The following is a 24,580-nucleotide window of genomic DNA, read 5'->3' as shown; positions in this document are numbered from 1 at the left end:
TCTCAACTTTCTTAAATAAAGAAACATTTACTCGAGATGCAAAGTGACACGAACTCTACAAGAAAATTCCCTTTAGGTTTATTTTTCTGACCCTCATTTTAAGCATAAACTCGCTTTAAAATTTCTCAGAAACCAAGATGATATTATTTCGTGTAGTTATTTCACCTCTTGTGCATGTGTTGTGTTGCACTATTCTTCTTCATACGCAGATGCTTTGGTCTAGATTGAGGTCATTTCTTGTTGGTTTGTTTTTCTCACTCGTGACTCTCTGAGGTGATGCGTGTCAAAGCCTTGTAGATAGACAGCGTGTTTTAGCCTAGTTAGTGTGATTATAGTCTTCTCTGTGAGTCTGGTTAGGCCTGCTGCATTACTGTAGGCGGTGTGCAAGGTTTGGAGATGTTAGAGAACCCTGTGTAGGCGTACAGCTCACTGTGACACACGTGTTCAGAAATACAGTCTAAACTGGCAGATCTGCAGAACAAATGTCTAAAAAATGCTGGAGGAAAACGACTAGATTTAAGACTATGAAGCATTGATGCTCAGAAATCTTGTCTATGTTAGAAATGCAAGAGATTTCTAGACTATGGCAACTAGAAATGTTGTCTAACTCTAGGTTTCGAGACTATGAGGCCTAACAAAATGTTATATATGTAGGCACTAGGCAAGTAAGGCAACTTACTAGGTTTTGGGACTATGACGCCTAAAAATGCTGTCTATGTAGGCAACTTATAGGTTTTAAGACTAGAATGCTCAGAAATGCTGTCTATGTAGGCAACTTAGGTTTTTGAGACTTTTAGGCCTAAAATGCTGTCTATATAGGAGACTCGCTAGGTTTTGAGACTAGAATGCTCAGAAATGTTGTCTACACTCTAAAAACTGCTGGGTTAAAAAATAACCCAACCTTAACCACACCGCTGGGTCACTATTGGACAGAACACGCGCTGGGTTGGTTTGACCCAAGTGCTGGGTTTTACCATTTAACCCATATTTCTGGGTCATTCATTTGACCTAACCAGTGGGTGAAATTAACCCTCTTGCTGGGTTAAGTCTTACTCATGTGCTGGGTTATTTCTTGTCTCATTGCCTTAATAAAATTAGTAACAAATATTTGTTTACGAATGTAAAATAATTATTATCTCTGTAATACAATAAACCAGAGAGGCCACTGAATATGTGATTTCAATCTTATTTTATTTTTACAATTTTTTATACATTTCTTTAATACTTTTCGTTATTGAATTCAAATGTTAATCAATGTCAAAGGTCTGACATGTCCCCCTCGTCTCATCCCTGAGGCACAGATGTGCAGCAATTCTCCAGTCATCTCATTTTGTAAATATTCAACCATGTTTGTCCTCACCTGTTGATTACACAAGTCAAGTCAAGTCATCTTTATTTATATAGCGCTTTTTACAATACAGATTGTATCAAAGCAGCTTCACAGTGATACTGTAACATGAAAATAATACAACAAAGTTTGTTTCTAGAAGAAAATTGCGTCATCGTCCACCTTAAGGCAAATCAATAATATTGTTGAATATTAAATGTCCCCAACTAAGCAAGCCAAAAGCCAAGGCAAAGGTGGCAAGGAACCAAAACTCCATCAGGTGACAGAATGGAGAAAGAAAACCTTGGGAGAACCCAGGCTCAGTCGTTCAGTTCTCCTCTGGCCATCGAGCGAACAGTGTATAATTATGATTCAGGCAGCATTACAGGTCAGAGGTCAGATTGAATAAGAAAATTCAGAATATTTATCCAGTTCCATCTGGTTGGAAGTCGGAGTCATCACACCGGTAAGGAGACGAGTTTGTTGAGGATCAGTCGTGTCGATGAGGCCTTCACAGGGTTGATGAGGCTGGCACTTCAGGGATGCGTCATGGATGGGTCCAGGCGCAGGTCCACCTTCTGATCTGGATACGGCCCGGATCCGGCTGACTTCAGTAAACTTTAGAATGAACAGAAAGACAAAAATAGCATAGATGCCATTCTTCTTATTAAATAATGAGTACACCAGGTGTTATAGGAAAGTGTCCGGCTGACCTATGCAGCCTAATAATCATTTAACTGATTTGAATAATAGAAATGTATAATGTTCTATATGAATGCCAGGTATGCGTTTGTCTAGATTTAAACTGACAGAGTGTGTCTGCTTCCCAGACAATCACTTAGAGTGTTGCAATAAAACTGACATGCAAGTTAAGTTTTTTTGTGGAAGTATCAATTTATTATTGAATATGCAATTAAAATATTGCAAACATTACCAAATGACCAAATGTGAAAAACAAACAAAATGTGTATTCAGTATTTGCAAACTGAATTATAGTAGGCTTAATAAAAGAGTAATTTGGACAAATATTATCAACATTAAGGCATTCAAATAAAACATTACTTTATTAAAAGTAAAATATTACTGTAATGTTGATAGTGTCTTTAACGTTAAAACTCACAAACCCTCAAAGCTGCTCGTTAATCTCTTGACTGGCAGCGCTGATGATCGCCTCGTTTAGATGTTACACACAATAAAATACAAGATAGGGTAGGCTATCATGTAGCCTAAGTTTACATTTTTTTAAGTTTTAAATATTGACGATCATTCGTTCAACTAAGCGGGTATAATTTTCTTCTCAAAACTGGCGCCTGCCCATTTCTCCTTTCCTCAGTCGCTGTAGCCTATATAAAGATTGCAAGTCATACATAAAAAAAACTAGGCTATATCAAGCTCTTGAAAGCCTTTTTTTTTGTCAGAAACGATGGTTCGAGACATTACAGAAGACACACGCAGACTGTGCTGGAACTCAGTCACTTCTTCTGACGAGTATTTCTAAAACTACGCCAGCAGACTTTCCACTCACTAGCTAGCCTACATTAGAGACTCATTTCCCGCTGATTTTACGTGCGAGCCCTGTGAGGGATATTGCGCGTATGCGCGCAATATCCCTCACAGGGCTCGCACGTAAAATCAGCGGGAAATACAAACGCTTATCTCACTTTTAAATACGCAACGTCCACAATGAATAGGCTTACGATAATTACATGATGAATTTAGAATTTAAACTGCATATTTCAAAAAGGCTGCTGATATAGCTGGTTTAATTTCAACTAAGGATTTAACGATGCGGCATTTTGTCAAAAAATTCTAACCGGCTAGCTGTGGCTATTTAATGTTTCACAGAAATAGTTACCCCTCACACTTCCATATCAAAGACTGTATGTTGAACAGTGAAATTAGCTTGCTGCTACCACCACAACTTATTAAAAATATAGGTAAACATTCATATTAACTTACCATAAAACACTGCTTGCTCCGAGTGGCGTGCTCCTCGAGTCAGAAGTGAAGAATCCAGAAAGTTCCGCAAAGAATGAAAAAAGTAACCAGTTGCTGGGTCAAAATAACCCAACCAGCGGTTTATTTGTGAATGACCCCCTTACAACTCATTTGACCCAGCATGATCAACCCAATAATGTGTTTACAGTACCCCAAACAACCCAACTTTTTGACCCAGCACAATCAACCCAACAATTTGTTTACAGAAACAACCCAGCATTTTTTTGAGTGTATGAGGGAAACTCTGTATATTTTGACACTATGACCCCCAGAATGTTGTCAAGTGACTGAGGCTTAAAAATGTTATATATGTAGGCAGCTCAGGTTTTGAGACTAGAATGCTCAGAAATGTTGTCTATGTAGGCAGCTCACTACACAGTAAAAAACGTTGGGTTATTTGTTTAACCCAACCGTTGGGTTACACATATTGGGTCAATATAACCTATAGGGGTTGAGACTATATGGATTTTGTCTGATGATGTTTAAAAAATGTATTTATGCAGTCAGCTCACTATTTGAGACGATAATTCCAAGAAATATTGTTTATATAGGAAACTCAATAGGTTTTAAAACTATGATGCCTAAAAATGTTATATATGTAGCAGCTCATGATGTCCAGAAATGCTGTCTATGAAGGGTGCTTACCAGCTTTCGAGATATCAAAGGTGTTGTCTAGTTAGTGAGTACTGTATTACACACACGCAGTAGTTCGCAGTTTTGAGAAAGTAAAGCAGGAAAAGAGACGCTTCCTGCTCTTGAACATTTCCTGCCTCATGTGTGACTAAGCGCGTGCCCGCGCGTTTCCTCTCAGATGGAGGAGGAGAGCGAGACGCGCGCGCCGGTATAAGCGGTGTAATATATAAGAGCGTTGATCCGGAGTCACACGCGACGCGACGCGACGAGCTGTGATGGAGCGGTTCGGTTCTGTCGACTTTGGCTCGGTTCTTCTCGTGTGTCTGATGTCTGGTGAGTGAGATCCCGCTTCAGTCTCGTTACCACAGCGCGACGCGATGACGGGAGCGTCGCGTCAAACTCGGTGTTTATAGGGTGTAAATAGATTGATCATAAGCTTCTCTTTCTGAACACAAGTCTGGTTGACATTTCCTCGTGTGTGTGTGTGTGTGTGTGTGCGCGCGCGTGCGTTTGTATGAAACTAACTAATCAAATTATGTTCCTGTTTTATTAGTTCTTTCTGTTTTTCTTTATACTTTGACATTTATAATGATACTAAATTCACATGTAAATGATGTAATGTTTTGGGAGTGAGTTGTTACTACAGTAAAACTACTATGTGTTAAAAAACAGCACAGTTAAGCTGTACTGTGATGGTATAGTGGTACAGGAAGGGTGTCTGATATTTTATAGGTTGTTATAGTTAACTAAAACCATAAAATACTTTTTCATAACTTGAAATAATATTTTAATATAATACATGTTAACTAAAAATTAAATCTGTTTTATTTCAGCTAGTTGCCAAAGGCAGCTTTTCTCACTTAGTTGAACTTGATATACTAATATAACTAAAACTGAAATCATAACTAATACAAACTATTTAGTCATAAAATGACAAAAAAACATATAACAATATCAATAAAACTTTACAATTAACATCAAAATGTTAAATATAAAAATAAAAACTAATTCAGCATATTAATAACAATTATAATAGTATCACTGTAACACTGCATAATACACTGATATATATATATATATATAAGACAATGCTGAATGTTTACCATATTTGTTAACTATGATGATATGTCACATAATTGTATTAATAATATTAGATTAATAGTTCATGGATATTAATATGTATTGACCTTTCTGAAAACTGCAGATGCCACAACAGCAACCACTACGACAATATAATGTATTATAAAATAAAAAGTATATAAAACAAAATATAAGTCCTTATCCATTTAATGCACCTTTAGCTTGTTTGTTTGTATTTAGATTAAATGAAGTGTTTCATACTGTTTCTGGGCTTTGGTGTGTGTGTGTGTGTGTGTGTGTGTGTGTGTGTTTCTCATCGCATGTGTTTGCGTTTATGATCCTGGCAGACGCAGTTTCTGAATGTTGAGACGTTACATCATGAGATCCTGAGATGATCAAACTCAGTGTAAATTAAAGCATGTGTTTGGAGTCACACACTCACGTCACTCTTCTTCACGTTTGCTCTGAATAAGCTGTGTTTGTTTGGGTGATCTTTACATTTATATGTATGCATTTGGCAGATGCTTTTATCCAAGCGACTTACATTGCGTTTCAGTGTACACATTTACACTCTTATCAGTTCTCACTTTCCCTGGGAATCAAACCCATGACCTTTGCGTTGCAAGCGCCAACGCTCTACTGTTTGAGCTACAGAAACGTTTAGTTCTCATCAAATCACATTAACTCTCACCCACTAACACACACAACACTTCTGGTCTGAGTCACTGTGTCTAATGCATTCACACATTTTAAGAGTCCAGTTGCATTGTGTGTATAATCACTGTACAATACAGAGCAGAAACATGCATGTGCTTTCTATGTTAGTGTGTGTGTGTGTGTGTGTGTGTGTGTGTGTGAGAGAGAGAGAGAGAGAGAGAGAGAGAGAGAGATAGATAGATAGAGAGTGAGTGTGTGAGTCTCTCTCTCTGTGTGTGTGTGTGTGTGTGAGAGAGAGAGAGAGATAGTGTGTGAGTCTGTCTGTGTGTGTGTGTGTGTGTGTGTGTGTGTGTGTGTGTGTGTGAGAGAGAGAGAGAGAGAGAGAGTGTGTGTGTGTGTGTGTGTGAGAGAGAGAGAGAGAGAGAGAGAGAGAGTGTGTGTGAGTCTGTCTGTGTGTGTGTGTGTGTGTGTGTGTGTGTGTGTGTGTGTGTGTGTGTGTGTGTGTGTGTGTGTGTGAGAAAGAGAGAGAGAGAGAGAGAGAGAGAGAGAGAGAGAGAGAGTGTGTGTGTGTTCATACATGCTGTGGTGGGTTGCATAAACTGCTTAGACGACTCTTTCAAGTGAGTCATTCAGTTTTTTCTGGACTGGTCATAACATGTTTAGAAGAGAGATTGGTCTGAAGAGTTAGGATTGATTAGCCGTAACTAATCGCTAGTTCACAGACACAGTCTTATCTGACCCCTGATCTGATGTGTGTGTGTGTGTGTGTGTGTGTGTGTGTGTACGTACAGGTGCATCAGCTCTGCTCCATTTAGCCAATCAGCACAGTCAATGCAAGTCATGTGACCCTCGGCCAGCCGCCTGCAGATCCAATCAGTGCATCTCAAACTGCAACGTATCGAGAGTCTGCCCGAATCCACAGGACGTATGCGCCGCTGTCTGGTACGACACACACACACACACACACATGAATCACTGACGTGTTCAAACACGATCTCATCACTTCACACCACAGAGTAAAGCTCAGAGAAATGAACACGTCCCAAACCCTGAACATCTTTCTTAAAGGTGCAGTGTGTAATATTTAGGAGGATCTGTTGACAGAAATGCAATATCATATTCATATCCATAACTATGTTTTCAGTGGTGTATAAAGACCTTACAGAATGAACCGTTATGTTTTTATTGCCATTTCTCTCTACACACACCACGGGTCCCCTTACATCGATCTTTAATGGACGCACACTAACCTGTACACTGCTGCATTATGGGAAGAGAAGTGCATCGTGAGCTTGTTTAGCTTTCACAGCAGAGTGAGCGTTACAGCAGCTTTACTGACACAGGACACTACCATTTCTCTTACCGTAGTAAATACTGTGCTTTACTGTGTTTTAAAGTACATGTGAAAGCACCCGCACTAATTAATGATCAACATCTCACTGTGACAGTCACTCAGATTTCATTATTTTATATTAATCTTTCAATTTGCATTTTAATTTTAATTACAATTTTAGAAGTTTAGCTTTTATTTTAATTTAATATTTTATTTAATTATTATGTATTTTGAGTTTTAATTTTTATTTATATTTTTTTTGTAAATGCGTCTATATAGTTTATAAATTTTTATTAAAATTTTTGTTATTTTAGAACATCAAGTTAAAACTTAGATTAACTTATATTACTTTTTATATTTTATTTTAATTCTGTTAATGTTTATTTTATTTCCAGTAAAGGAATGTATATAATAAATATATAATATTTATAATGTAAGTGTATGATAAAGATGCATGATCCTGATCTCTGTCGTCCAGGTGGAGGGAGGCCGGGATGGTTACCGTGGAGACGATGTGTCACGACCCCGCGCTAGCGTTGCGCGGTGTGATGTTGCAGGATTACAGCGGCTCGGAGTGTGTGTTGAGCATCAGACAAACCCTGCGTGTGTGTGGCTGTACGGGACGCGACTGCAACGAGCACCTGCTGCTGAGCAAACACACTGAAGAGGAGGACAAGATAGGTGTGTGTGTGTGTGTGTGTGTGTCAGGGTTTCCGTTGTCCGGTAATTGCCGGACATTGGGCGGAAAAAATAAAATGTCCGACAAAATTAAATCTCTCCGGTCAAATTGTCCGATTAAAATTGCCTAATAATCCTGCCCCCCTAACACAATCTGAATTTGAGAATACGCCTAAAATGTATAAAGCAAAAATACACCGACCTTTGGCTATGTTATAAAGGAAAAGGCTCTACCGTTTGAAAGTTATTAAACAACATTGCATGCTGCATTTCAAATAAAGCGCACGCCTAAAACGGCTGTAATATAGACTTCACGAGTTCACATCTACATATAATTAGTACAATAAGTTTATGCGTATTTGGCGTGCTGTCCGGGGGGAGGGCTCAGAGCTCGGAGTTAGGCCCGAACCCAGAGTACTCCCCCCAGTTGGTAAGTGTAGATGGAACTGGAAGTGAGGAGATGGGGTGGAGGAGGGATGCTGACAAACTTTCAATGAACAGAGATAGGTCTGCTGTGAATTTATACTCTGTCATTGAGTTGATTACTGATTAATCTCCAGCTGTGCATAATTTGGTTAATTATCTGAACCTGCTCCTCCCGAACTTTGTTAATAAAACATAATTTCACGAGTTCACATCTACAAATAATTAGTACAATAAGTTTATGCGTATTTGGCGTGCTGTCCGGGGGGAGAGCTCCGAGCTCGGAGTTAGGCCCGAACCCAGAGTACCCCCCCCCCCCCCCCCCCCCCCCCCCGAGTACCCCCCCCCCCCCCGCTCTTGCGACATCCGACGGGAACTTGGATGCTCACGGCATCGGACGGATAAGCCCATTCGGCAGTTGAACTGTCAACTCGATGACGCAAGATTTTTACGAGCGTGATTTGAGAGAGTTTAGCCATTCAACTGGGAGGGCCCTCGCAGCGTCCGACGGGAACTTGGATGCTCACGGCATCGGATGGGTAGGCCTCGCCAGCGGAAGGGAGGGCGCCCGCTGGACTCTGTCGGCGGGCTCGACCAGCGCTTCGAAGGGGGCAGGGACACGGGAACAGAACCCTCGCGGCCCGACGAATGGGGAGCCCACACAGCGACACGAGCGCGGCCGTCCCACGACGACTAAGACGGGCAGACTCTCACTGCGATTCGAACGGGAGGGCTCAATCAGCGCTTCGGAAGGGGGACAGAGCCCAGCCCTTGAACGAGGAGCCGTTACGCGTGCGAACGGGGGAGCCTGCCATTGTTTGTAACAAATACGCTGTAGTGTAGATGTTTATTGTATCAAGCTTGAACGCAGCGAACCAAATGATACTGGAAATGGGTTGGAACTTGGTACTGGTACTGCGAGTGACAATGGATGGAGCGCAGCAGGTGATGGAAATTAATGATTTAATAATGGCTTGGTGAGCGTTTTGATGTGGAAGCGGCTGGATCTGATGTAGGTTTTGAACGCTTCTGATGTAGGCCGAGTAGGGATTTGAACATTGAACGTTTATACTGCAGTAAATCAAACGAGAGTGGTACAGTTGGATGGGGGTTGGCGGATTGAAAATATAACGAAGTGACCTTTTTGCTCGATCAGTTTACTACTTATTTAATGAAGAAAATATGGTTTCGATATCTACGATCTGTAAATCTGAGATTGAAGGATGGGTATTTGAGTCGACGTTAGATGTGATAGCCAATTCGAGAAGACAGCGGTGGAGAAAACCGAAGACAGCTAGGACAGACGTGCTTCCAGTGTGCAGACGGAGTTGGTGGAATGGTATGCGAGACAGAGTGTTGGAATACATTGGTGAGTATGTCAATTGCAATAGATTGACTGGTATCCGGACGAGTGGGATAAGTTCTTGAATCCTTTAATGAGCAGGGATGTTTGAGATTTATTTATGACGGGGGCGGGCTTACCGTAGACTAAATTTATTGAAAACTGAATGCTGGTTAGATAGCTCTATTAAGCTTTTTATGCTTCTGGCACCAACGTCCTGCATTTCTGGAAAGAGTAATGGGAGAGAGTCAGCGATTTGATTTTGTGCTCCTGGAACGTGTTTGGCAGTTATTACGAACTGATCAAGCGGAGTTCAAGATGAGGCATCTGAGGAGTGGCAATTAACGCAGGTGAGTAAGAACGACCTTTGTTGATGCAGTGCATAGTTTAGTTTGTCGTGATGGACCAGGATTCTGTTAGTTGACCACTTTCCCCCCTGGGAAAGCCGTGACGACGATTGAAAGGAGCTAAATCGAGGGGGAGAGAGAGATGTAATCGTAGAAAAAGGTTAAGCCATTCCACTGATTAGAGTAAGTTATCCATAAACTTAGGGTGAGGAGGTGCGTGATGAAAGGGCGGCCTTGCGGAATTATGTGTATAGCATGGTTTAGGTGTCCGAGCGGCGAGAAGAATTCGCGTTTGGAATTATTTGGGCGGTCTATGAGGTTAGACGGAAGGACTGCCTCCGCTGTTAGACCGATGCTTGCAGAGAAGAGAAAACGGATGCATGCAGTGTCCGCTGGGAGACCAATGCTCGCTGGACAGAGAAGAGAGAAAAATGGATGCATGCAGTGTCCGCTGGGAGACCAATGCTCGCTGGACAGAAGAGAAAACTTAGATGCATGCTACAGTGCATCCTCTGGGAGACCGAAGCTCGCTGGACGGAGAAAGGCTGTAGCAGAAGATGAGATTAGCCGGAGAAACAGTGCTCCTGCTGGAGCAGACACATCCCTGCTAGCAGTAGAGAAAATGGAGAAACTGGAGTAACAAATCCTGTGGGAGCAAAGGAAACCTCACTGCTGGCAGTAGAGAATTAACCAGAGAAACAGAGCTTGCGGGAGCATAGGAGACATCACTACTGCGGCAGTGGAGAAAGTAGCTAGAGTAACAGAAATCCTGAGGGAGCAAAGGAACCTCATTGCTGTGGTAGTAGAGAATTAGCCGGAGAAACAGTTCCTGCAGGAGCGGAGACATTGCTGCTGTGGCAGGGGAGAAAATAGCCAGTAACAGAAAACCCATGAGAGCGAAGGAAAACCTTACTGCTGTGGCAGTAGAGAATTAGCCAGAGAAACGGAGCTCTTGCGGGAGCAGGAGACAGCCTTGTTACAGCAGTATAGAAAATTAGTCAGGGAAATAGAGTTCCTGCGGGAGCAGAGGAGACATCACTGCAGTGGCAGTAAACAAGATTAGCTAAAGAAACAGGGCTCCTGCGGGAGCAGAGGAGACAGCCTTGTTACAGCAGTATAGAAAATTAGCCAGAGAAATAGAGTTCCTGCGGGAGCAGAGGAGACATCAGTGCTGTGGCAGTGGAGAAAATAGCCGGAGTAACAGAAAACCTGCGGGAGCAGAGGAGACATCACTGCTGCGGCAGTGGAGAATTAGCTGGAGAAACAGTTCCTGCAGGAGCAGAGGAGACATCACTGCTGTGGCAGGGGAGAAAATAGCCAGAGTAACAGAAAACCTGCGGGAGCAGAGGAGACATCACTGCTGTGGCAGTGGAGAAAATAGCCAGAGTAACAGAAAACCTGCAGGAGCAGAGGAGACATCACAGCTGTGGCAGGGGAGAAAATAGCCGGAGTAATAGAAAACCTGTGGGAGCAGAGGAGACATCACTGCTGTGGCAGTGGAGAAAATAGCCGGAGTAACAGAAAACCTGCAGGAGCAGAGGAGACATCACAGCTGTGGCAGGGGAGAAAAATAGCGAGAGAAACATAAATCCTGTGGGAGCAGGGGAGACACTGCAGTGGCAGTAAACAAGATTAGCTAAGGGAACAGAGCTCCTGCGGGAGCAGAGGAGACATCACTGTTGCGGCAATGGAGAAAAAGCCGGAGTAAGATAAAACCTGTGGTAGCAGAAGAAAACATCACTGCTGCGGCAATGGAGCAAATTGCCAGAGTTACAGAGAACCTGTGGGAGCAGAGGAAACATCACTGCTGTGGCAGAGGAAAAAATAGCCAGAGTAACATGAAACCAGGAAATGAGCTCCTGCAGTGTGTGGATGAGCAAAGGGAGGAGGAGAGTGGGGCTTGGAGAGCCGATGGTCATCTTTTTGTGCGTTAATCTAAGACGCGATGAAGAGGAAGTTAGAGATGAAATCCTTGCAGGATTATGCATTTCTGTTGTTTAAGTGGCCGAGCACAGATAACAGTTTGCTTAGAACGATATTGACTGTCTGAGAGGTGGACGAGATCCGAAAGTCCCATTTTATTTATTTTTTGCCGTGAGGACTGGAGATCAACTGTGTTCAAATTAATGGCCAGGATTCGATGAGGCTGAACGCATGGTTTTAACCTGCGTTTGGAATCCAGAGCTTAGCCAAACTGTGCAGGGCTGAAAGATCAATTATTGAATGTTTGATGATTAACAACGTCAAAGTAAACTCTGATTTAGATAACGATTGTTCGTTTATCTGTTGCTCGTTTCTAAGGAGACAGCTTACGTAAAAGACGACGCTTTGCATGAATTTAGTTTAGGCACTTTGTGTTTGTTTAATTTTGTTTCATTTAAGGATCACTAAACTATTGGTGTGAAGCACATTGCTTGTACCCATATATAAAAACGTTTATGCTATAACTAAGTTTCTACGCGATTTATGCAGATAAATTGCAGGACATCGTTAACGATATAAGTTAGGTTGAAGATTCTGAGCGCATGCGTTCAGCACGTAATGCACGAGGCCGCGAGCGAGCTACTGTAGGCCTACTTGTGAGTTTTAGCCACAACAAAGCAGCGCGTTAATGACAGAAAATAATTTGGACCGACACCATTTAAAACGTGTTCCCCTCATTATAACTGAACAACTGAATGCGATGCGAAATTTAACCACGGAGCGGAGCGCTCGCGTAGTTCAGCCAACGGGGTTGAGAGCGTAGGCTGGCCGACCGGTACTGAATCTGCGGCGCTGCTCTTTGAGGGCCTGCGGCTTCGGCCTAGAGCTGCTGGAGAAGCCCGTTCTTTCGTGTGAAGAGGGCGGCATTGTCCGGAACGCGAGCGTGGTGCTTTGCAGGCCTTATGACCATTCTCCATGGCAGGAAAAAACGTTACTTGAATGATCTGGTTTAGAAAAAAATGCGGAAGAAGATCGCATGGTATTTCGCCCGTGGTGGCAAGGACCCGTTTATTTGGCTTGACGCCCGCAATATAACACCCGAGAATTCTGGCAAATATTCCAAAAGGACGGAAAATTCCTTCATCAGATGGGAGCGCTTGATTCGGACATGTTGGGAAGATAGGGCGCAGCCAAATGCTGACAAACTTTCAATGAAGAGAGATAGGTCTGCTGTGAATTTATACTCTGTCATTGAGTTGATTACTGATTAATCTCCAGCTGTGCATAATTTGGTTAATTATCTGAACCTGCTCCTCCCGAACTTTGTTAATAAAACATAATCTAAACAACGAACGAATGAGTGAGACGTTTCAAATATGGCCAGGCCCAGGCAGACTAGCCTTAAAAGCTTTTTTCAGAGGCCAGACGCGACGGACGATGGTGAATCAGGAACGCCTGAAGCCTCAGATGTCCAGACAGCTCCACCACCACCGGAGAAAAAGCAGAATCGGATCAAAATGAAGCAGCGAAGTCGCCTTGCGGAGAACAAGGTTACGCGGCTTATTGCGCATTGTAAGTTGTGCCGCGTTTCCATTACCCTTCAAATTGCGCTACTTGAAATTGCGAATTAAAAATATGCACAATGGAAACACGTCAATTTCGCAAAAACTCCCGTTTATCGCAAAAAAGTTTTTACGCTCGCATGAGGGGGTTTTTCAGGCAATTCGAAAAAGGAATATTTCGCAAAACTGCAATGGAAACAGTTTTTGCGCTTTTTACAGTCACCTGACTTCGAAGACGCGGTGTGTGTGAGGTCCATGTATAGCTACGCAAATAATAATAATTGTATATTATTTTATTATATTATAACATTTAATAGGCTATATTTAGAAGATGCTTTTATGCAAAAAAGGAACAAAGCTGAGTGTGGAGCGCGCACTGCATGGCACGGAGGCGCGGGCGCGAACACTTGCATTTTCCTATCAACAGTGGAAACAACTTAAAATACTCTATCATTTCTGGTCATACAGAAAATAATAATACATTATTCTCAACTACTTTTATGTGTGTAAACTCACAATAACAAGAAAATGTTGTGCTTTTGTAAAATAAAATAAAACAATCAGACACACTTTCATGATCTCCATAAACTGGAGCGCGAGAACTGAAACAAAATATAGCCTATGTAGGCTAAAGCTTGAAATGTCCACTTTAAAACGAACAAATTCGAATCGAAAGCTAATACCTTCTGATTATGTAATCCGAAAAAATGCATTTCTCTCTAAAAGCGCATCTGCTTAACAGCGGAGATATGATGTTTTATTAACAAGGTTCGGGAGGAGCACATTCAGATAATTAACACAAGTGGAGAGCACTCAGCAATCAATGGTAAGAGGTGTATATATACTCAGCAGTCTCACCTCATTCCATTGACAGTTTTTGCAGCATCCCTCCACCACCCCTTCTCCACGCTTCTAGTCCTAAACACTTACATACGGGGGGAGTACTCTGGGTTCGGGCCGAACTCCGAGCTCGGAGCCCTCCCTCCGGACAGCACGCCAAATACGCATTAAACTTTACCCCTTCAAATTATATGTAAGTGTGAATTCGTGAAGGAGATATGATTTTAGCCGACACTTAGAAAATAGTTTATTAATAATATTAATGGCTCTTCTCATTCAGCACTGTGGGAAAAACATCAATTCCAGGTTCTAATTTGGCCTTAGAAAACCAGTAAAATCGACATATGTTTTCCATATTCATTTGTGAATATTTTAAATGTTTTAATAAAGGGGCAAAAAGTCCTAAACAAAAATCTGAAAATTCGTCGATATTTACTGTTTTGCGCAGCAGTTGGTGTAGCCAGTTCAAATTAAAATGTTGGTGTTAAACTTTGCGTTTTAAAAAAACAACCGTTAATTTTTCGTTTTTCAATTACGGGTTAAAAAAGGAAAAACGAATGGATACACAAGTAGCCTACATGGATCGTTTGGACAGAATACGAGACAGAGTTCTTTATTAAATTCTTAAAAGGAACAATAATTAGCCTATACTGGATTCTAAATCTCAAAGAAATGCCACAATCAAAACCTCGGAGCAGAAATGAGGGCGAAACACCCAGAAACTCCTTATATATGTGTCGTTCGCAGTACAAGGGTCTTTCCCTGCCATTAATGCTTGGATAACACGCCACGTCTCCTTCCTTTAATAATAATAATGTCTAATGCGGTGGCTGTGATATTATATAAACCAACATCCGTTGCCGTGATTTTTGAAATGACTTATCTTGAGAGAAAAAAGGACGTTTTAGTCGCATAACATCGGTTAATGGAAACGCCGTCATTTTGCAATAGTTTTTCATAGATATTTAGATAATAGCGCAAAACATTTGCGCACATCTGTAATGGAAACGTGGCTACAGGGAAGTTTTGATTTTAAGTCGGCAGCTGCACAATTCAGCACTGCAAAACAGCGTAAAAAGTAGCCTAAAATTACGCAAGACAATGTTATAGGCCTAGTCATTTGTTTGTTCCAGGTCATTTGACAAGGAGTCATTTCACGGTGGCCAATTTAAATGTTACCAGCTAAATGAGTGTATAATTAAGTTCGCTTGAATAAAAACAATAGGCTACTATTCAGATATTTTATGTGGGGAAGGGGGATTGGTTTGTTAAACTATGAATGTGAAACCATAGTAAAAATAATTGGCGTTGATTGACGCCAATCGGACGTTCATGTTTTTTTCCGTCTATTTGAAAGTTATAAACATGTTGTATTCTATACGGCCTGATTATGTCATTTTTTAAGTTACATAGCCTGCCTCCAGTTTTCCTCAACTTGACTAATTAAGAGGCGATATTTGACCGGCATATCATCAAAATGTCCGGAAAACAAAACCTCTGCCGGTCACTTTGACCGGCACCATATTTTTTTTCTAGCGGAAACTCTGGTGTGTGTGTGTGTGTGTGTGTGTGTGTGAGATGGGTAGGTTTAGGGGTAGGGTTAGTGTAAGAAGAGAGAATATACAGTTTGTACAGTACAAAAACCATTACGACTATCGAGTCCCCACAAAGATAGCGAACCAGATGTGTGTGTGTCGGAGTTAGTTTTGTGAGTGCAGACATGGTGTGTGTGTGTGTTGGAGTAAGTCATATGTGAGTGCAGTGTGTGTGGTCTCCTATGCAAAAATATGCTATAATATTATTAGCACTGAATAGATATGTATTTGTGTGCATGTTGGCATTTCATACCTCTCTCTCTCCCTCTCCCTCCCCCCTCCCCCCCCTCTCTCTCTCTCTCTCTCTCTCTCCCTCTCTCTCTCTCTCTCTCTCTCTCCATCAGAAAATAACCTGTTCAAGCTCAAGCAGCTCTGTAGGTTCTGCGACATCGAATCCACGGTGTGTAACAGCACCGGCGTCTGCGAATCCTCCTGCAATCTCTCAGCGATCTGCGAGAAACCCACGCAAGTGTGCGTCAGTTCTTGGTACGTCAACGCTAATCTAGTGTACACACACTTCCAGATCGACTGAATCTGAGCTCAGTTTCAGACACTGATGTCTTCTCAGTCTCTAGCGGAGACACACGTGAGATCACCGGAGTCTTTCTCTCAGGAGAAACTTCTGAGAAGCTGCTTATTATATTTAAAGGTGCAGTGTGTGATTATTAGCGGCATCTAGTGGCGATGTTGCGAATTGCAACCAACAGAAGTTACCCTGGCTGACAGGAAGTGATGTCGTCGTCTGAGGGCGTTTTTCCACTGGGTTCGTTTGCTGCGGTCCGAACCCGAGTGCGCTAGTTCCCGGCGCCCCCCGCAGCGTTGGTCTGGTTTCACACTCAATTTAGTTGTATCGAACCCAGGTGCGTTTGCAGTGATCTTACGTCATCGCAAACGCACACGGAAAACGCATGGAGAATACAACTCGACTGAGCATAGCTGTAATTTGTCTGTTTTTTTTGGTGCTATTATGCACAACATAGTGAGAGACAACTACGTTTATGTTCATTACGGTGTAATTCAGCACATATCCAGGGGACACCGTGTTTCTGCTGCTCGCAGAAGATTTTTCACTGATGCGACAGTGATACGCATGCGCGGGATACTATACTTCCTGAACAAGCACGCACCCGAGTCCGTGTTGCTTGCACATTAACGCGAACCGCGCCACGGTTCGGGAGCAACCGAGCTCAGACCACCTCCTCCAGGTAGTCTCGGGTTCGGTACTCTAGTGCGCACCCGGGTCCGATGACAGTGTTCACATTAGCGATTTTTCATGCGAACCGTGCCCCGGTCCGCACTAAACTGCCAGTGTGAAAGCGCCCTGAGACAGCAGAGAGTAGCCAGTTAAGCAATGAGGTTTCTTTACAGAGATAAAGTAAGAAATTATGTGTACTTAATTATGCTGTTAAACGATATGTTATTGTGAATATTATTGTCACTTGTTCATCATTGTGTCAGTGTTTTATTCGCTTCTTTACACGAAGAACAACACAGTGACGAAACGCGCTTGTCCGTTCAGGGCCACCGTAGAAACATGTGGATGTAAGGCGACCCGCGGTGTGTGTAGAGAGAAATGTATTGCATTTCTGTCATCAGATCCTCCTAAATATTACACACTGCACCTTTAACTGAAACCAAAAACGCAACAAAATTACTAAAACTTGAAATATATCATGCTACTGAATGATTACCATATTCATTACCCATTTTAATTTTAATGAATCTGATTCCAATTTCGATCCTGCTTATCGATTCCTAATTCTGTTTTAAATAAGATAAAAAAAAAAAAAAAAACAAACACGGAGATGTCATTCACATTTAGTCTTATTGCAAAACATTTAATTGTAGCTGAATATCATGAACAGAAATCACCAGGCTAAAGAACACTTACACAAGGCCTGTGGTGTAAAATACCACAACTAGCCTAACTTAAATACATTTCAAGCATCATTAAAGACTATAAACACTCAGTAATTAAAAGAACAAATAAGCAATGGCAACAAAAGATACAACAGAACGAAGATACGAGTGAAATAAACAGTGTTTTAAGATTTGCAGGTACAGAAACCGTAATCAAATGTAAAATAACACTGCACTTTATTAATAAAATATACATTACAAATACACTTACAAAAGTTATTCAGTCAAGAACAAGTGAATTTTCTCATTGTCTTTTGTTGTTTGATTGTTATTTATTATTTAACCCTCTGGTGCTCTTCACGTGCCGGTCAAAAATGACTGATTTTTTTTTTATTTTTTTTTTATGAAATGAGTATACTATATTTTAGTTCGATAATGTTTTTTTTATTTGAATTATACTTAATTATATTTACGTTGTATTTATAATCCATTTTTTCCCTTTTTGAGCATAGACCTGAAAGTTACATTTCCAACTTAAACTGTGGTAAATCTTGACTGTTTTAAAGCAGACTTAAGTTTGATCTCGTTTCAAAGACGACACTTGTTTCAAAGACAACAAAAAAAGTTTATGTTTTTTGTTATGAAAAATTTGCAAGAATACTATTTTCAGTTTTTATATGAAATATATATTTTCAAAAACACATTTCACTCTAAAACTGTGAGAAAATCAAAGCCATAAATCTAAACCAGTTGTGTTCAAAATGTGAGCTTTATATCTCCAAAAGTGCAGTACCGACAGTTTCCACTAGATGAAATTCGTGTCCCGTTCATTTCCAATCAGAGCATATGAGCGGAGTGGAGCGGTGAGAATCTCCGCTCATCGCTCACGGAACTGTTCACCCCTCTGCTCCCCCGCTCAAAGCTACATCAGGCCGCTCCGCTCATTTTCGCTCAGCGCTCAACGCAGTTTGCTTCGCGCTCCACTCAAATCGCCCCCCGCTCGCTCAAAAAAAGGAAAAAAATCTACATGTATATCACTTGTAGCGGTCCCCAACCTTTTTTGCGTCACGGACCAGTTTAATATCAGACAATATTTTCACGGACCGGCCAAGGTGTGGCGGATAAATACAACAAAATAAAATGATACGAACGGCATAAAAAATGGGGTATTTTTTTTAAATAGCCTATAATAATAAACGTGAATCCAATATGTGTAAGCCATATACTAGCAACTTTATTAGCAGCGTCCTCTAACATCGCGCCTAAAGACAACTGAGAAAGTCTGAACACAAACAAAATGCCCTCAAAAGAAAAAAAATCTCCATGTTTTCGGTGCTGATGCATTCATGTAACATGTAGGCCTGGGTGGCACTGCCAATAACGCACCTAAAAGCTGTCACAACGAACCGGCAAAATGAATGATTATGTATATGTAAAATATAGCAGGAGACATTTTAATTGTTTACTAATAAACCATTTTTTTTATGTCTGTGTCGGCTGGAAAGATGACTCGCGATCTTCGCAGTATTGAACGCCCCAGAGAGAAATGCACATACGGATTACATAAGAGAGCAGTCTGTTTTCTTTCGTTTTGAATTGTTCTGTTTAAAAGTAGACATTTCAAGCTTTATATATATGTCTCAGGTCTGTCAGGCAAGTAGGCTATACGCTGAGTTTCGGTTCATTTATGAGACAAACTCCAGGTTCACCCGCCGGCGCCTTCGTGTCGTGATTATCTATTTTCTAATATATTTAGGCTACTTATTTATTAAATCCAGACAATAATGTTTGATGAAACACTGATCAAAATTAAGATACAATTAATACAAAACGAAATTAAATTTAAAGACAGGCTTTGTGCTTTCTGTTTGAGGTCTCAGTGAAAGTTTTAAAGCAGTCTTTTAGTGCCGCTGTCAGAGCGCTCACGTCCGTAACGGAGAACTGTCCCATCTGTAACATTGTTTTTTTTTTGTTTTTTATATAAATTTCTAAATATGCGACTTATAGTCCAGTGCGACTTAGGCTATGCCTATATATGTTTTTTATTCTTCATGGCGCATTTTTTGACTGATGCGTGGCGTGAGCGGAGCGGAATTGGAGCGGGAAATAGGGCAACGCTCCGTCCTTTTGAAATTGCCGCTCTGCGCTCTGTCCAAGATCCGCCCGCTCACGCTCCCCGCTCGCTCCCGCTCCACTCCGCTCACATGCTCTGCTTCCAATGCGCTCATTTCTGCGAGGAGCACAAGAGTGACTATTGTTTTCAGGACCGTTTAGCCTGTTCGAATCATGTCCATGATTTTTGTGTGTGTGTGTTCACACAGCAAGTGCCAAAACCTTTACCAAGTTTCGTACCATTCCGCAAAAAAAAACTAAAAAAACATGTAAAGTGTTTAGGTCAAATGAAGAGCACCAGAGGGTGAATATCATCACTGTCTAGTTTTGTTCACTCGATGTGAACTCTGTGTGTTCTTCCAGTCTGAATGACCGAATGTCGACCACGACTTTGTTAATCAGGAAATGGTTTCACTGGGATTCAGGGAATCCTGTCTGACTTCCCCTTAATCCCGCGGGAAATAGTTCCAGCCAAACTCTGAGAGTGAAAATAAATATAAAAATCTGAAATATTATTACAATGTAAAACTGCTGTTTTCTGTGTGAATATATAGTAAAGTGTGTAATTTATTCCTGTGATCAAAGCTGAATTTCCAGCATCATTACTCCAGTCTTCAGTGTCACACGATCCTTCAGAAATCAGTCTAATATGATGATTTGATGATCAAGAAACATTTATTATTATTATTATCAATGTTGAAAGCAGTTCATAATTTGGTGGAAACTGCGAGGAGCTGATGCATTTTATCTTTCAGGATTCTTTGATGAATAGAGAGTTCAAAAGAACAGCATTTATGTGAAATATAAATCTTTTGTGACATTATATAAATGTCTTTACTGTCACTTTTGATCGGTTTAATGATTTTACTGAATAAAAGTATTGATTTCTTTCACACAAACAATCTCACTTACCCCAAGCCCTTGAACATATGTTTGACTGACATGGTGGATTTTTTAACGGACACACTTCTGGTAATCGTCACATGTATCATCTCAAAACGAGTCAATAAAAGCTGATCAACAGGTTAAAGGTGCAGAGACTTCTCAATTGCGTCTCCTTTAAAGGTGCAGTCTGTAAGAATGGCAACTAGTGGTCGAAATAGGTAATGCAGTCTAAATTAGGCATGGGCGTTTTTCAAAAATATTGCATACGAATATTCGGGCTCATAAAAATAGACTATTCGTTTTTAAGTGTACGTTTTTAAAAAGTTTTTGTCACCATTTCTGAACAAGCTTACGATTAGGCAATAAACACAACAAGCTTACAATATATGTTAAAGTTTCTTTTAGTTCTTTTAATATTAAACAGTAGACCTATGTGTAAACAAAATATAAAGAACAAAAGCATTAAAGCTCAAGCAGCGCGAACAGAAACGCCTGATAAAGCAGACGCCAGATATCGTACAGAACGTACACATACACTCGAGTCATAATGATTATCGTGTTTATATAGTTTCACGTTTATGTTGAGAAAAACAATAATCTCCACATGCAGGAGCGCCTCCAGCACTTTATGCGCTGACAGACGTTTCAGAGACACACAGAGATAACTTACCTTTGTGTTTCTGTAACGATAACGGTGTTTCTAACAGCACTTTGCGTTTTCTGTTCTTAAACCTGTCTCCCTCAACGAAACTTAAATGAAGTATGTCTCAAAATCATTTTGCTAATAGATTATAGATTAATAGTAATAGATTAATAGTAATTTCATTTTGTAATTCCAAACTTTGCGAGGCAGACGACATGTGATCAAATACGAACAACTTGTTAACACGCTCCACAGCGCCACCCAGTGCATTTCATTATAACTGCGAGTCAGTGGCGCAGTAAAATTCTAATGGTATTTTATTTTTCGAATAATAATTACAGATCGAATATTCGAATATTCGTGCACACCCCTAATCTAAATTCAAAATATCTAAGATCGTCGTTTCTCCCGCCTCCACAGACTCGACGCTTACATGGGTCTCCAGTTCGAGCAAACGCAACAGGAACGAGTGCAATGGACAATTTGCAACATGCATTATCACACACACCAAAACAATAACACACATTCCAGCCTGGAAACGCACATCTCAGAGTAAAGTAACTGGCTGTAGAAGTGTTTTTCAGAGAAACGAGAATGTTAATTTCGCATGTTTCCTCGATATATGCAAACATATTATGGTATTTGTATGCTTTAGTAGAGTGAAAAAGTCACAGACAGCACTTTTAATATTAAAGTATGATAGTCCTAATCTCCTGATGTCGATGTTGTGTTCCAGGAGGAGAAGCGAAGGGAGCGCGATCATCGAGACGGTGTGTCACGACCCAGCGCTGCCGTTTCGTGGTCAGTTTCTGAAGGACTTCAACAGTACCAGCTGTGAGATGAAGCGAGTGAAGGGCGCGGAGGACGAGTACGTCTGCTCCTGTAATGAAGAAGAGTGTAACGGCCGGCTCATCTTCTCTGACGGTCAGTCTCACATGCTCTTACACACTCTCAAGTCAAGGCAGCTCGTGAAAAAAGTGACATTGGCAATAAACCAAAACTCATTCAGTGACAGAATGGAGAAAAAAAACCTTAACACTCTTAAAGGCAAAAAAACGAAACTTAACAAAACTCAAAGGCTCTGAGGAACCAGAAATGGATGTTCTATGACACCGCTGTGAGAAAACCCTTTTAATCTGACTGATGCTGGTGAGAATGAATATTGCGCGCGGCAAAAATGACATCATTGCAGTGTGAGCGGTCGTGCGCGTTGGGTGCGCAAGACCCCGTTTCGCTTGGCGGTGTGCGCGGCTTTTCTTGTAACAGCGCGCGCCGCGCCGCATCCGAAGATGAACGACTTCGAGCCGAATCTGTCCGAGCTCGAACTTCTCACCACACCGGCACCCAGTTTGCACGTCTAAATGAGTTGCTTGCATTTAAAATATGAGCATACAATAGCATAACAAGTATTTTTAATTAACATAAAGATCCATGTTTAATAAAAATGTTCACGAAACTTAATGAAATGTTTCGGAAATTAGAATTTATTTAAGATATTGTTAATTTAGTTATATTGTATACACATTCTCATATCCATATATTTTGTTTTAATGTCACGAGTAATAATCTCAGGGTTTACTGGGTTTTACATGATGTAGTGTGGTATTGGTGGTGGTGTACTAAAATAAACATTGTCACGTGTGTATAGTTTTCTTCTTCTCACCGCTGATTCCTGATGGTTTAGATTTGAACAATTACTCAAGTCGCCCCCTATCGTTTCAAAGAATAGCACAATGGCGAGCGCGTCCGTTTGGGGAGGTGTGCGTGCAGTCAGCGGAGACTCACGCTGTGGAGGTGGAGTCAGGCGGAAGTATAAACAAGGCCTGAGGTTCAAAATTGTTGGGGTCGGTCAGACTTTTTTATTCATTAAAGATGCATTCAATTAATTTTCAGCATTTAAAAGATAAATAGATACTGTTGATTAAAATGCTAAATTTGCTGTTACATTGTGTGTGTAAATGAATAGGCTTGGACTTGGTGCTGGAAACCCAAAGCACAGGACAATAGAGACGCCAGAATAACAATATTCATGATTCTGAAGATGAAAATACAGAATTATTTTAGACCAATATTTGCACTCTGTCACTGACTAGATATATTTAAAATAATAACGGCCCTTTTTATCAGGACACACAAATATTCCCCCAGTGCATTATTATACATTATATTCAACACTATATATATAGTAGTTTAATGTAGTTTTGACACTAAAACTCTGAAAACTTGAATTGTTTTATGAGTAAATTTATATTTTGGGTGAACTATACACAATACATACTGTTGCAGTTTTGTGTTGTGATATATTGTGACACCCCTTATACAGACACAGTCTGTCAGATAATGAGGTTAAGACACGTTCTTGATAATCGTAAGACTCCCGCAGGTCATCTGAAGTGTTTATGAAACGTCTGTGCGTGTGTGTGGGTGTGTGTGTGTGTGTGTGTGGATCTTCAGACGTGTGGTTTCCTCCTGTCTGTGTGTAAAGATCATCTGGTTGTTTTTATAGCCGCGTGTTATCTGTGTGTGTGTCTGCGCACGTGCGGTTGTGTTGTGCTGCACATCACTCTGTGTTTTACTGTAACAAGGGGCTTTTGCAGAAGGAAAAGCATCACTCACGATGTTTTCTTTTTTTCCCCAGAAATGTCTAGAATCTAGATTTAGATTTGTTAAACAGGAAGCCGCATCATGTGACTGCGAGGAAACTTATCTTGCAGAAAATATCTCTTGAGATCAAAACCAAATGTCCATCCAAATGTTTGTTTTCCAGTACAAATATATAAACATCCTTAAAGCAAGATACATTTGAGATGGAAAAGGACATTAATGTTGTTTGTTTTCTAAAAAACTGATCAAAATGAAAGGAGTTTGTGCTTAAAACAAGAACAAATAGACCAAAAAATAATATAGTTTTTCCTTTGAATTAAGTTTATATTCTTTAACTTTTTTTCTTTTCTTTTTTTTGCTATTTGTTTCTAATTTTCAAAGAATTAAAATAATTAAAATTAAATAAACCACAACTAAAAACTAAAACTTAATAAAAACTATACTGGCATTTTTAAAAAATAATAAAGATGACAAAACAAAAAAACATAATTGCTGAACCTTTCATTTTAAAATTAAAACAGAAGATATAAAAAATAAAATCTAATTCAAAATATTAACAAAAACTATGATAGTATCTCAATGATGCTAAAATAAGTGGACATATTTTGGAGCATCTTGGAAATGGTGATTTCAGCTGCTCTTTTGAATTTTCACAGCCTTGTTTTCATTGATGACACATTAAACATAGAGCCTTCTCATGCAGTGAGTGATTTTCTGTTTCTCTTTTGTTGTTTGATT

The 24,580-nt window shown here is 40.6% G+C and overlaps 1 protein-coding gene across 1 annotated transcript in view; it reads left to right on the top strand.

Annotated features, from left to right (window-relative positions):
- Positions 1-4,114: 4,114 nt before the first annotated feature.
- The window catches only part of tgfbr2a (transforming growth factor beta receptor 2a), a 30,456-nt gene continuing 9,990 nt past the window's right edge, over positions 4,115-24,580 (top strand). Inside the window, exons 1-5 of the mRNA XM_082186530.1 lie at positions 4,115-4,291; positions 6,487-6,637; positions 7,507-7,709; positions 16,083-16,224; positions 21,975-22,162. Coding sequence (XP_082042656.1) covers positions 4,234-4,291; positions 6,487-6,637; positions 7,507-7,709; positions 16,083-16,224; positions 21,975-22,162 — 742 coding nt within the window. The 5' untranslated portion in view covers positions 4,115-4,233. The remainder of the gene's footprint in view (positions 4,292-6,486; positions 6,638-7,506; positions 7,710-16,082; positions 16,225-21,974; positions 22,163-24,580) is intronic.

The sequence above is a fragment of the Leuciscus leuciscus genome, assembly GCF_965113295.1.
Source record: "Leuciscus leuciscus genome assembly, chromosome: 12".
Lineage (NCBI taxonomy): Eukaryota > Metazoa > Chordata > Actinopteri > Cypriniformes > Leuciscidae > Leuciscus > Leuciscus leuciscus.
The sequence above is the reverse complement of the archived record's forward strand: the minus strand, read 5'-3'. Positions and strand labels throughout refer to the sequence as shown.